The sequence below is a fragment of the Micropterus salmoides genome, unplaced genomic scaffold, assembly GCF_014851395.1.
Source record: "Micropterus salmoides isolate LMB-PRFRI ecotype aquatic unplaced genomic scaffold, ASM1485139v1 Ms_hic_scaffold_11, whole genome shotgun sequence".
Taxonomy (NCBI): Eukaryota; Metazoa; Chordata; class Actinopteri; order Centrarchiformes; family Centrarchidae; genus Micropterus; species Micropterus salmoides.
In genome coordinates, this window is record NW_024040152.1 from 36,156,227 (window position 1) to 36,169,708 (window position 13,482).

A 13,482-nucleotide genomic window follows, 5' to 3' on the forward strand; every position below is an offset into this window, starting at 1 on the left:
ACAATTTTAATTTTAAACTAAATGATTCATCAGTTTATTGGGAAAATACTTTGTGCAGATTGACAGACCTAGCTAGCTGGTATCAAGCATCATCCCTGTTTCTTGTACATCTCAGCATAAGTTAGCTAATGCCAGCTAATTAGCTTGATTAGCTCATCGGCTACAGAGGTTCATGGTGAGAAGGACTGCAAAACAGCCGACAGGTGTGAATTTGTCTGTGATGAGTCAGCTAAAATCAGTTAGCTTGCGTGCAGTTGTTAACTGCACAGCTATTGTGCTTGTTAGCTTATTAGCTGTTTTTCTTATGTTCATCATTTGTTATTCTAATTTGATATTATGTCTTTTAATCATAGTTTAGTTTGACTTGTTCTTTAGTTTTAGATTTACTTTCTCTTTAGCTGTTAGATTGTTAGCCTGATTTAAACTTCTGTGTCGAGTCAACGCCGTAGCCCGCAGCGTAAGCTACGCACGTAGCCACGCATTTAGACGTGTGTCGGTGCCTGCATCACTCTGCCATTACACCACCAAAACACTAGTTGGCAGTAGCGTTATTCTGCCACTGTGTAGACTTTTGCTGGCCGAGCAGGCTAACTTCTGTTTCAGCCTTTCGCTAACTTAATGATAATCGTGTGGCTTTTCTAGACTTTTTAAATGTTAAAGACGGATCAAATTTCTTGTGGGCTTGGGAGAAATGCTACTAAGCCGACCAATCACAGTTCTTGTGGTGTGCGTCGCCTCGACATGTAGTTACATTTTTAGGGAGGTGCAAGTCACGCTAGAGCCTCAGGCTACGGCGTAGATTCGACGCAGAAGTATAAATCAGGCTTTGATGCAGCTGGTCCTGATCTGTCGAGACGCTCAGTCAAAGACTGAGATCTGATGTTTCAGTTTTTTTGAGGGTTGGACTCAAACATTGTGAGAATCAGTCCAGTTCTTCTTAAACATTCCTGAGTCTCTGAGTTTCCAGCTGCGACTGGAGGCTGTTGATTCGTCGTCGCCTCCGGTGTTTCAGAAAACATTCACATTCAGAAAGAAGGAGGTGAACCTGCTGCAGACAGTCTCCTGCTGCAGGGTCTGCGCTCTGCGTGCATAGTGGTTGGGTTTCCCAGCTGTGTAGGTTTTAAGGTCTCAGTTGGCTCCAAAAAAAACTTAGTTTCTTATGACGTAAAACACCATGAGTTCGAGCAAAAATCTCTCACGTGAAAAGTAACAGAATAACTTGTGAAGAATGAAACCCTGCTAGAGACACGGTGGTGCTAACGCTAGCGTGTTAACTTGCTCACTATGACAATGCTAAACTCAGCATGTTAGTATGCTAACATAGGCTAAATTGGTATTCACCAAAGTTATTTTAATTCACCTTCATACAATATTCATCCTCCTTCGGCAGCTGTCTCATCTTCATGTCCAGCTGCAGAAACCTTCATCCTGTTTAGAACTTCTCCAACAGGTGTTGTTAAATTATTCAAAAAGCAAAATAAAAAGGATCCAAAGTGATGGATGTGAACAGAAGTGACATGATCAAGTACCCGCAGAGTTTCTCCTCGTCTCTGAACTCTCGTCTTGGCACATTTTCGTTCACTTTGACAAGTTTTGTTTTTAAAGGTACCTTGTTTTTATTTGTGCAAAAAAAAAGTGACTTTATGGGATTTTCAAAACCTGGAAAAGTGTTTAAGGACGTTAAAATTAAATTTATGCTACTGTGGTTTTGTGAGGAAGATGTTTACTTTGTGCACGGAGTCATTCAGCCGGACTGTCCTGGTTCCTCCCGACTGGCCCTCCTGATTTTTCCAAATAATTTAAAAGTGGTTGATCCAGCAGCTTTGTCTCAAGTCCGACAAACAGAAGCAGACGCTGCGTTCAGCGTCGTGGCGTTACCTGGACTGGAGCGGTCGAAACCAGTTCCTACCAGAACGACTCAGTACCATGTGGCTCACTTCGGGCTCTTGCAGTCTGGGTTTAGTTTGGTGCTGTTGGAGGGGGATGGGGGAGGAGGAGGAGTCCAGTTGTCGGTACAATGCCCTCAACTCCTTCACCTCCTCCAGCACTTCCTGTGCCTGGCTCCAGGCCGCCACCGCCTCCTTCAGGAGTCTCTCGGCTTCAGCTCGCGCTCCTTCAGCCGACTCCTTTCCCTTCATCTTCCCTCGCTCCCCGGCCTCCCCCCGCACCTCCCTCAGCAGCCGCTCCGTCTTCTCCAGCTTCTGGCTGATCAGCTCCTGCAGCTGGCTGACTGGCGCCGTCGTGCCGCTTGGCGTGGACGCTGGTGAACAGGACAACGTCTTGTTCTTCGCAGCTTTAGAATCTGAGTGCGTCAGGATCTCGTCCATCGAGGCGCAGCGGTTTTTCTCTGCAGTCGTCAGGCGTTTTCCACCCTGGGGGGTTTGGGCGGGCCCCGTGTGCTCCCACACCACCGCCACCTCACGGGGAAGGCTCTGGGATTTCCCAGAAGCCTCGGCGGTTCTGGCAGAGAGATCGCCATCAGTTTTTGACCTGGGACAGTCCTGGCCGAGGTGGGATTTGTCCACGTCGACACTGAAGGTGTCGCAGCCGTCGGCTCCCTGAGGAGACAAAGCGTCCTCCTCCTGGATCAGATCCAGGGTCAGCATCCCGTCTGAGGAGGAGGTGGAGGCCTAACAGACAGAGAGGAGGTGCAACAGGTCAAACAGAAACCTTTCACACACCTGTGACCACATTCTGAGCAGTGACACATGAAACCTGGTTAAAGTCGTCCTCAGGTTTCACCATCTGAAGCATGAAAGACCTTTTCTTTACTTGCTTGTTGTGGAACCTTTTGACAGGATCACACATGTTCTTCATCAGCAAATCACTTTGCTTTGATGTTCAAACTTCACATCGTTTTGTGCGACAGAGCTCAACAGAACTCTCCCAAAACTCCTTATTTAAAGAGCATTGAGCCTTAAACCGATCCAACCAGCTACGATATGAATCATGACCACAGAATGTTTGAAAACTGTGTACATCATTATTTAACTGAGTGAAGGAACTACTTTTCCCATAAACCATTGCAAATGATGAAATTTCCAAAGACTTCCAACCTAACGATAGTTTAGCTTCTTCGTACGGTTAGGTGCTAGCAGGAACAAACATGACATTTGAGGGTTTTAAACATTTTCAACAGTAACAGCGAGCTCCACCAATCAGAGACGATGCTGTTACACCCGAGGACTGTGGGTAGTGTAGTACTTCTCTATGACATCATGACTAAAACATATTTTACTTATAACAATGTTGATATCACGTGGACTTCTACAGGAGCAGAAACAAGCTTATCACAGTCTGGTAGCTGGTGGTGAGTCCAAATCAGACGGTTACGAAGGATCAGAATCCCAAAACAGAACATGACCCTCACTGTTCAGCTCTATTTATAGGACTTTAGAGGACTGGGAGGACCATGTAATACAGTCAAAAACTCCACAACAAGGGACTAAGTGGCCCCTTGAAGTTGTTCTGTGTTGAACTCTTTACAACGTGAGGAACTCAGACAAATGAAAACTGTGAACATCAGCTGATGAAGACCATGTGATTCAGTCAAAAGCTCCAGAACAAGCGCGCAAGTGGACCTTGAGTCAAGATCGGTTTCAGTTTGAGTTATGACTTGTAACTCTAACTACGACGTCTTTCTTTCCTCACAATTACAACGAAGGTGTTAATTTATTACACATTTTATTATATATATTTCAGCAAATATCTCAAATGAAGTGATGACGTTTTATGATGAAAAGGCTTCTGATAGGGGAGAGTGAGTGAGGAGGAGCAGCAGACTGACCACAGCCAGCAGGTGACCTCTGGTCGGCAGTCGGCGGTTGTGAGGAATCTTCACTCGGTCTCGAGTCAGGTGAGACAGCTGCGAGTCGTCCACAATCACCTGGAGATGACGACACAAACACGTCAGGTGCGAAAAGAAGCAGCAAACCTTTATTAACACGTAAAACACGAACACACTTTCATTTCAGATTGCATTTCAAGGCTTTTCCAGGACTCCCTGGATGAACACCACTGATGAGGCACTGGTTCTTTCAGCCGGGAACATAATGTGTGTGTCAGAGAACGGGTATTGATCAGAGTATTGATCAAAGTATTGACTGGTGGAAAAGGTTGTTGACTGAACCAGCAGACAGCAGCTCTGACACCCTGAAATAAACACAGCTGTTACAGGAAATACTGCCTTCTGAAACCTAACATGTAGACGGCTCAGATTTAATGCAGAGCTCAAGTTGCATTAAACAAACAGACAAGTGAAGGACAGGTGCATGCAGGTGTTAGTGACTATTGTGTGTCAGCTGATTAACAAAGATTAGATTCAAATTGGAGGATTTCATCATCTCCCACGAACAAACACAGACATGTTGTTGGTATTAATAAATAATAAAAATGATAACACCAGGTGTAGCCTTTAAAAACTGGGCTCTGATCCGCACCTCATCCAGGATCCTGTTTTTGGCTCGCGTGACGGCGGCATTCAGGACGTTGATCCAGGACTCTTTCTCCTCCGGACTCACAGCCAGGAAGACCAGGTTCGGGACCTGCAACACACAAAACACAGGTTCACATGTGGGGTTTTAATCCAGGTGTTCTGGCTTCATACGTGGTCCTGAGGAAACGGGTCTGTGGATCACACAGAGGAGACCTCGCGTTAGCCTTTAGCAGCAGGTTTATTTTGTTGTAGCTTGTTAATTTAATGATTCTTCATTTTAGTTTTGGTGTTAACTACTAGCTTGTTTTAGCTTGTTGTTTTTATTAGTTTAGTTGTAGTTAGCTTGTGTTAGCATGTAACATGTTTTGTATTTGAAATATGAAATAGGATTTAGTCATTTGTATTTGATAGGCTCCATGAAAATGGCTTCATATTTTGTTTCAAAATACTTCGGTGTTTTGTATTTTGCAGTTTAAAAATACTGTAATACAGTGTGAGAAGTCTACCTGATGACATCATATAAACGCTGCCTCTGATTGGTTCTTCTCAGTAATTTGCCCAGTGAGTGAGATCAGAACAGAAAATTAATCCAGACTAGATTCCATCCATTTTTAGCATAAATTTCTATGATTCTTAACACTTCCTGTTTTGGTGTTTGTTTTAGCAGCTAAATTGTTTAACAGTTTACGTAATGTTCTATAACTACTAGCAGCCCTCACAGTTAGCGTTAGCCTGCTACTTTCAGCCTGTGTGTTTATCGGTTTGAAAGTAAAATAATAAAGTCTTTTAGAGGTGATCAAACTTTTAGGTAAACATGAAACTGTTGGTTAATTTAAAACAAACCTTCCTCTGCGTGATTATATGTGAGATTTATCACATGTTGCTCTCAAACTGTTAATCAGCTGAGTCAGTTTCGGGTCATGGATCGATCAAACAGGCTGATAGATGGAAGGTTAGTTAGGCTAATACAGCACTTTTATTTGAAACATTGCGTGGCTGCTGTATTCTGTAGGTTTTTTGATGCACTTAAAATTATTTGGTTTCTCATTTTAAAATACATTTTGATGTATTTCTGCCCGTCGCTGCTTATTAGATTCTTGATTTGTTGTTAGCATGTGTTAGCTTGTGTTAGCATGTTGTCAGAAACATTTACGGTTCATTAAGAGCAACAGAAACTGGAGTCACACTCACTGTATGTGTAAACAGACTTAGTGAAGTAATGAAGCCGATTCTGGTTTAAATTCTGATTCAGTCTTTTAATGTTTGTGATTGGACGACAGTGCTGACATCACGCTGCACAACACTGGTTGACCTATCACAGTGCAAGACCCCCCCCACACACACACTTTGCTGTCACCAGATGGCCGAGTGTGTGTGTGTAATAAGAGCTGCCACCTGTCTGCAGGACACCTGATCCCCTCCCCAAGGCATTCTGGGTATTTATGGGATGGCCTGCAGATATGTGAGCGCTCCTGTTGAGGAAAGTGGTTTAAAGCAGAATCTCCACCTGTTCGCTGTCAGCTGTTCCTGTTTCCATTCACATTTACTTTGGTTTGTAAAAACAGTTTCCTGTTTGTGGATCAACAGAAACTTGCAGAATAAACGCTGCAGTCCCGGAAGCAGCAGCTGTGTGAGGATGATGAGGAGGTCGTAACCTTCGTCACATTCACACCTGACACTAACAGAAAGGTCTGATGTCGTCATGTTCTCCACGTGGTTCCACCGTAACTCTTTTAATGATGTCAGATGTTTCTGATCAATAGTGACCCCACCGCGGCTCACGTTAACAAATATTCTCTGTCATAGATTTATTTAATAATTACAGAATAATCTGAAGGCCGTCCGTCATCCTGAGAGACAAGACTGAGGCTGATATCCGTAACGTTCATTATAGCCCCGTTTCCACCAAAAGTACCTTTAGTACCAGGATCAGACCGGTGAGTTCTCAGGTGAGTTCTCAGGTGCACAGACAGACAGGTGAGTTCTCAAATCACTGAGGGTCAAATCACTCCAATCCTATTGGCTTGTTGCTAGAACGGTAAGGTGTGACGGAATAACCGGAGGAGTATAAAGCACACCTGTACACACTCATCATTAGCTTTTTTTCTATTCAGCAGGCGCTCTGTATGTTGTTTGAAGAAAGCTCCAGTCCTACAAGCAGTGTGTCTTACCTGAAGAAGAAGTCTACCAGCATGTCCGGCAACCAGATGTACAGGTGTGTTTTTTCTTAAGCACCACGCGCCACCTCCACGCCGGTCTCTGCCATTCTGCCTTGGTTGTTTGTGTAGCGGCTGGCTGGGCCACTCCGCACACATTCATTCGGTTTTACAGTCTTGACCTTCCTTCGGCACCTGGCACTCGTGCGCTCTCCTCTTAGTCGTGCCACTTTATTGCACACAGGGGCAGGCGGGGTTTTCGGCACGGTTTCGTGGGTATCTCGTTCCCATAGTGTCGTAACGCAGTTCGAGTTCCCTCGAAGGGGAACGTCTCGGGGTACGTATGTAACCCTGGTTCCCCGAGAAGGGGAACGAGACACTGCGTCGGCCCGCCGCACCTCTCTCCCCGCCTGAAGCGCCTGCTTCATAGTTTAAGCTAATGATGAGTGTGTACAGGTGTGCTTTATACTCCTCCGGTTATTCCGTCACACCTTACCGTTCTAGCAACAAACCAATAGGATTGGAGTGATTTCATTCACATTCAGACCTGCTTCGCCTAGAGGCGTTCCCATAGTGTCGTAACCGACGCAGTGTCTCGTTCCCCTTCTCGGGGAACCAGGGTTACATACGTAACCCGAGACGTTCTCAGGTGAGTTCTCAGGTGAGTTCTCAGGCATACAGACAGACAGGTGAGTTCTCAGGTGAGTTCTCAGGTGTACAGACAGACAGGTGTGTTCTCAGGTGAGTTCTCAGGTGTACAGACAGACAGGTGTGTTCTCAGGTGTACAGACAGACAGGTGTGTTCTCAGGTGAGTTCTCAGGTGTACAGACAGACAGGTGTGTTCTCAGGTGATTTCTCAGGTGTACAGACAGACAGGTGTACAGACAGACAGGTGTGTTCTCAGGTGTGTTCTCAGGCGTACAGACAGACAGGTGAGTTCTCAGGTGAGTTCTCAGGCGTACAGACAGACAGGTGTGTTCTCAGGTGAGTTCTCAGGCGTACAGACAGACAGGTGTGTTCTCAGGTGAGTTCTCAGGCATACAGACAGACAGGTGAGTTCTCAGGCATACAGACAGACAGGTGTGTTCTCAGGTGAGTTCTCAGGCGTACAGACAGACAGGTGTGTTCTCAGGTGAGTTCTCAGGTGTACAGACAGACAGGTGTACAGACAGACAGGTGTGTTCTCAGGTGAGTTCTCAGGTGTACAGACAGACAGGTGTGTTCTCAGGTGAGTTCTCAGGCGTACAGACAGACAGGTGTGTTCTCAGGTGTGTTCTTAGGCGTACAGACAGACAGGTGTGTTCTCAGGTGAGTTCTCAGGCGTACAGACAGACAGGTGTGTTCTCAGGTGTGTTCTCAGGCGTACAGACAGACAGGTGAGTTCTCAGGTGAGTTCTCAGGCGTACAGACAGACAGGTGTGTTCTCAGGCGTACAGACAGACAGGTGAGTTCTCAGGTGAATTCTCAGGCGTACAGACAGACAGGTGTGTTCTCAGGTGAGTTCTCAGGCGTACAGACAGACAGGTGTGTTCTCAGGTGAGTTCTCAGGCATACAGACAGACAGGTGAGTTCTCAGGCATACAGACAGACAGGTGTGTTCTCAGGTGAGTTCTCAGGCGTACAGACAGACAGGTGTGTTCTCAGGTGAGTTCTCAGGTGTACAGACAGACAGGTGTACAGACAGACAGGTGTGTTCTCAGGTGAGTTCTCAGGTGTACAGACAGACAGGTGTGTTCTCAGGTGTGTTCTCAGGCGTACAGACAGACAGGTGTGTTCTCAGGTGAGTTCTCAGGCGTACAGACAGACAGGTGTGTTCTCAGGTGTGTTCTCAGGCGTACAGACAGACAGGTGAGTTCTCAGGTGAGTTCTCAGGCGTACAGACAGACAGGTGTGTTCTCAGGCGTACAGACAGACAGGTGAGTTCTCAGGTGAATTCTCAGGCGTACAGACAGACAGGTGTGTTCTCAGGTGAGTTCTCAGGTGTACAGACAGACAGGTGAGTTCTCAGGTGAGTTCTCAGGCGTACAGACAGACAGGTGTGTTCTCAGGTGAGTTCTCAGGCATACAGACAGACAGGTGAGTTCTCAGGCATACAGACAGACAGGTGTGTTCTCAGGTGAGTTCTCAGGCGTACAGACAGACAGGTGTGTTCTCAGGTGAGTTCTCAGGTGTACAGACAGACAGGTGTACAGACAGATAGGTGTGTTCTCAGGTGAGTTCTCAGGTGTACAGACAGACAGGTGTGTTCTCAGGTGAGTTCTCAGGCGTACAGACAGACAGGTGTGTTCTCAGGTGTGTTCTCAGGCGTACAGACAGACAGGTGTGTTCTCAGGTGAGTTCTCAGGCGTACAGACAGACAGGTGTGTTCTCAGGTGAGTTCTCAGGCGTACAGACAGACAGGTGTGTTCTCAGGTGAGTTCTCAGGCGTACAGACAGACAGGTGTGTTCTCAGGTGAGTTCTCAGGCGTACAGACAGACAGGTGTGTTCTCAGGAGAGTTCTCAGGTGTACCGTGTTTCCTGGCGTGCTGCAGCGCTGCAGCCTGAACTTGCTGTGGTTCTTTTTGCTGCGACTCTTGTTCTTCCTGATCTCCTCGCAGCGTTCGTAGTCCGACAGGTCCAGAACCTCGTCGGCCCGACCCAGCTCCTTCACCTGCAGGTCACACGGGTCAAAGGTCAACTCAGATTTTATTTATACAGCGGCAGCTCATGACAGGATTAAAACAGATGCTTCAGAGCCGTTGGTGGTCAGAGCCAGGCTAGCTGTTTCCCCCTGTTTCCAGTCTTTATGCTAAGCTAAGCTAACCTTTCCTGACTCAGAGGGACAGAGAAGATGAAGAGCTTCCACCTGCTGCAGGTTTTCTTTCAAAGAAGCAAAATAAAATGCAAATCCAGTCAAAGCCAGCAGAATGAGATTTACAGACGTGGAAACTTTCTTCAGGAGATTTAAATAGAAAGCAGCGTATTTCCCTAAAGCAACAGTGACGTCCTCGCTCTGAAGCTTCTGCAGGACGCTCACTGATGACCACAGACTGTCGGGTCAGTGAGACTTTAATATGTTCAGAGCGAAACAAAGTTCATTTTAATGGATTCTGTCAATTATTATTATTGTTATTATTGTTGTTGTCTTACTTCTGTTTGTAGGATAATCAAGTTCTGAGTGTTGGAGCTACAGTTCCCATAATGTGGCTTTGGGGGATGTAAACAGGAAGTACAATGTTGCCATGGAGTCAGTGAGTTAGCTTTGAGCTTCAACTTAAGCTAACTGCAGTTAGCAGCTCCTGTTAGCAGTTAGCATGGATGTTCAGACAGCGCTCTCTGGATCAGTGTGAAGGTTCTCAGGAGGTTCTGCAGCGTCTCTCTGGTTTCTGAGCTGACTTCCGGACCGACGTCAGAGATCGTGATTTCCTCGGGAAGTGAAGTCAGTCTGAATGATTCAACACGAGTTTCATGTCTGAGAGTTTGGATCTGACTGAGTTCTGACTCTGAGAAGGAGGAGAGAGTTTTTGACTCCAGCGGCAGTTTAACAAGCGTATGCAACGAAACAGAATCAGTGTTAAATAAATAAAGGAGGCAAAATGTATCTCAGAGATCTGACTGCTCTGCGTCTGCGATGGACTTCACTACCTTTAGTGGCCGAGTGAAGTTAGGACAGCTCCTGCAGAAAGTACGAACCATCCCGGACACAGGATGTTGCGGCGAACGGCACAAGGTGTGCCTCGCCCGTGGGGACATATTAGGGGTGTGACGAAACACTTGAGAAAGCACAATACTGGAGTCTCGAGAACGAGACACCAAGATACTCCAAAGCTGTTTAGAAGAAATATTCTTTGATGAAACAGGCTATTCGATTTGGGGGTTCTGGGGGTTCCTCCAGAAGATTTTGAGCATTAAACTCTTAATATTCTGCATTCTAGAGACATTTTCTGCACCAATTTATGGTGGAAATGTCTTAATTTATATGAAGGGAAACACAAAATTCATGTGGCCGCTGACAATCCAGAATATTATCGAATATAATGCAGTAATCAGCAGCTTGTTTTAGCCTAAGTTACTTAAAATGCATTTCATGGTTTCCTATTGTGCCAGAAAGCCTTTCTCATAGAATTTTTATTTATTTAACATTTCTTGTTGCAAGCTAATTTTCAGAAAACATTTGGCAAATGTTTTTAAGGTTTCATTTAACAACAAAGGAGAACGTTTCTACTGCTGACAGCCGTCAGAGGAGGCTGCAGAGAAAGAGTAAAGTGTAAAACAGGTGTTGTGAAAAGGAAAATGATGATGGAATTCAACCGAATGACCGTAGATCGGATGTCTCGTCACTTTAAGGTCACTCTATTTCAGGTTCTAAAGTTTCTACCACGAGCTGCATATTTAAAGGCAAAGGCTCAGAAAGCTGCACGATTACTGCTGACTGAGAGAAAAACACTTTGGAAGGTCAAAGAGAGTCTGAACAGACAAGAGGAACAACTGATGAGGGAAGCAGAACCGGCTAACGCTCCGTTAGCCACCCTGGGAAGAAATTAAGTTACCGCCATCGCTCACCAGGCATCGAGTAAACCGTCTCAGAGTTACAGGATGAAAGCACCAATGAAAATCCAGCTGGACTGACGCCACCAGTATCTGCTGCTGATCCTCTGCAGCTCAGCAGGGGAGCTTGGAGAAGCTGCCATCATGTCTAATCAGCTTTTCTATAGTTATATTTTACATCGTAGAGTGAAATACGTACATTTAAGCCCTCCTAATTAGTAAAGACCAAACAATTAATGAAGGAACTCTAAAGTCACCGCAGTGAAGATCCCAGCAGCTGATACGGAGCCCAGACGATTAAAGTTCTCTTCAAAAGTTCTGCTGCTTTTAACCTCCTTCCATTCCTGTCAAATTCATGCTAAACGCCTCTTCAAGGCAGATCCACAGTAAACTGAATGAGTATCTGCCTGGTTTTGGGCGTCTCTGAAAGAGAACAGACTGAATGTAAGAGCTACTGGAATTGATTAATATAAGTTTAGACACACTAAAACTAAAATATTTTTAGTTTTAATATATTCTGCTTGAAAATGTTTGCCAACAAATGCATGCAGACAGCTACAGCTGGAAAACACTGTAGGACCGCAGCAGAAAACAGGGGCCGGCCCTTCCTTACAGCGCGGGCTCTCATTGGCTGCTGTAGGCTGTGAAAGGGACGTGAGCTCCTATTGGGTCAGATTTGGTGTCAGTCAAAAGGTCAGAGTTCAGTGGCTAATTTGAATATAAGCTATTGTAGTTGTTTACGTCCAAGTCTGACAGAGGCGCTGATCGGACCGGCCGCGGTGACTGTATCTTGAAATGATTTGCACTGGTGGACATGAAGTTACCGGAGCAGCTGTGGGCACATACCGAAAGCTGCCGCCAGGATCATCGACAGCAGTGACAACGGTCCCTGTGGCGTCCGGACCTTTCTGGAGCGGGTCGTGAAGGGTCCACCTAGAGAACGTGGAAGTGACACAGGGACGAGGGGCTGCGCCGCTGTCCTACTGCTTAAAACAATGAAGACTTAACAAGGAGGAACCGTGCTGTGAGAGAAGACACGAGGCTCCTGCAGATCATGCAGAAACCCACCACTGCTCCACCTTGTTAAGGTGGATAACGCCGTCGTGCCAAATCATCGGTGCACTGCTGCACAACGAGCCGTGAGCTGGAAAAGAAAGGTTCAAGGGAACAATGAGAACCTTCAGGAGTACGCAGATGGTTCTGATGTCATCTCAGAACTTTATAATATGGTTCGGCATCGTGGGGCGAAGACAAAGAGTGTTTGAGACTGTCAGTTTCAACGGAAACCTCCCTGTTGGGGTTCTTGTGAGATGTAGACAGGAACCAGTCGCTGTAATGGCGGACATAAAGGCCATGTTTCATCATGTGATTCTGTGGTGGCCTAAAGGAGGCCGCAGGATTGAAGTTCACGTCTTCGGAGTACCAGTTGTGCCACGTGTGCTCTGAAAAGCGCGTCTGATTGTCATCAGGCTGACCTCAGAGACAAAGTGCTGCAGAACTTCGCAGGTTGAAGCATCTCCAGAGCTCAGTGTGGATAAAGTGCAGTGAGCACTCAGCGTACACACACCGGTGTGCAGGATCAGCTTTGTTCATGTTCATGGATAACCAGGTGGAAATCTGGAACTAAGCTGAATGAACATGACAGAAAGATTTACAGCTGGGGCCGGGTTTCAGTGATTACTGTAGATAAAACTAGGGACGCACCCAAATACAAACAGCGAACAAGTACATTCACATTTTATCCATTTATTTTCCCGCTGCATAAATTAAACAAAATGAGCTTTTTCCTCAGTGTTTCCCACAGGATGTGGAGAGACTATGGTGGGGGGGTCCGGGGCCCGAGAGGGCCATTTCCTTTTAATGGACACATGTGACATGTTTTATACTTTCTGTAAATATAATCCATTTAATCTTATTTCCATCCTGTACAGACGCCTTATTTTGAAAACTGGGCGTGGTCACATGTGTTTCCTCCTCGCGCTAAATTCATCCAGTCCGACCCGGTTTGATAAATAATGTTGAACATGAAACTTCACAGCCTCTCTTCATACTAAAGAGACAAACTGACAGGATAAAGTCTCTAACCTGCCTGTCAGCTCGCTCTGGGCCGCTTCACTTACCGTAAAGGCAGGAATACGTGTGCACTCTGAATGTAGGTGCAGCTATCTTCCACGCTGCTGACATGTCAACGTGATTGTTTGATAAAATTTATTTGGTCTTTTGACTTTTGGTGGCTGAACATTCGGTGCATCCCTAAGAAAAACGCGACTTTATTCTCCGGTTTTGGTGAACCTGGATCGTATTGATGTCCTCCGGCTGCTCTGCTTCAACAATTCCCTGATGGACAGATCTTACTTGTTCC

The 13,482-nt window shown here is 45.9% G+C and overlaps 1 protein-coding gene across 1 annotated transcript in view; it reads right to left on the minus strand.

Annotated features, from left to right (window-relative positions):
* Positions 1 to 1,874: 1,874 nt before the first annotated feature.
* The window catches only part of LOC119898362 (pleckstrin homology domain-containing family O member 1-like), a 22,244-nt gene continuing 10,636 nt past the window's right edge, over positions 1,875 to 13,482 (minus strand). The window contains exons 3-6 of the mRNA XM_038712571.1: positions 9,103 to 9,243; positions 4,440 to 4,544; positions 3,788 to 3,886; positions 1,875 to 2,630 (exon numbers count right to left, since the gene is read on the minus strand). Coding sequence (XP_038568499.1) covers positions 1,875 to 2,630; positions 3,788 to 3,886; positions 4,440 to 4,544; positions 9,103 to 9,243 — 1,101 coding nt within the window. The remainder of the gene's footprint in view (positions 2,631 to 3,787; positions 3,887 to 4,439; positions 4,545 to 9,102; positions 9,244 to 13,482) is intronic.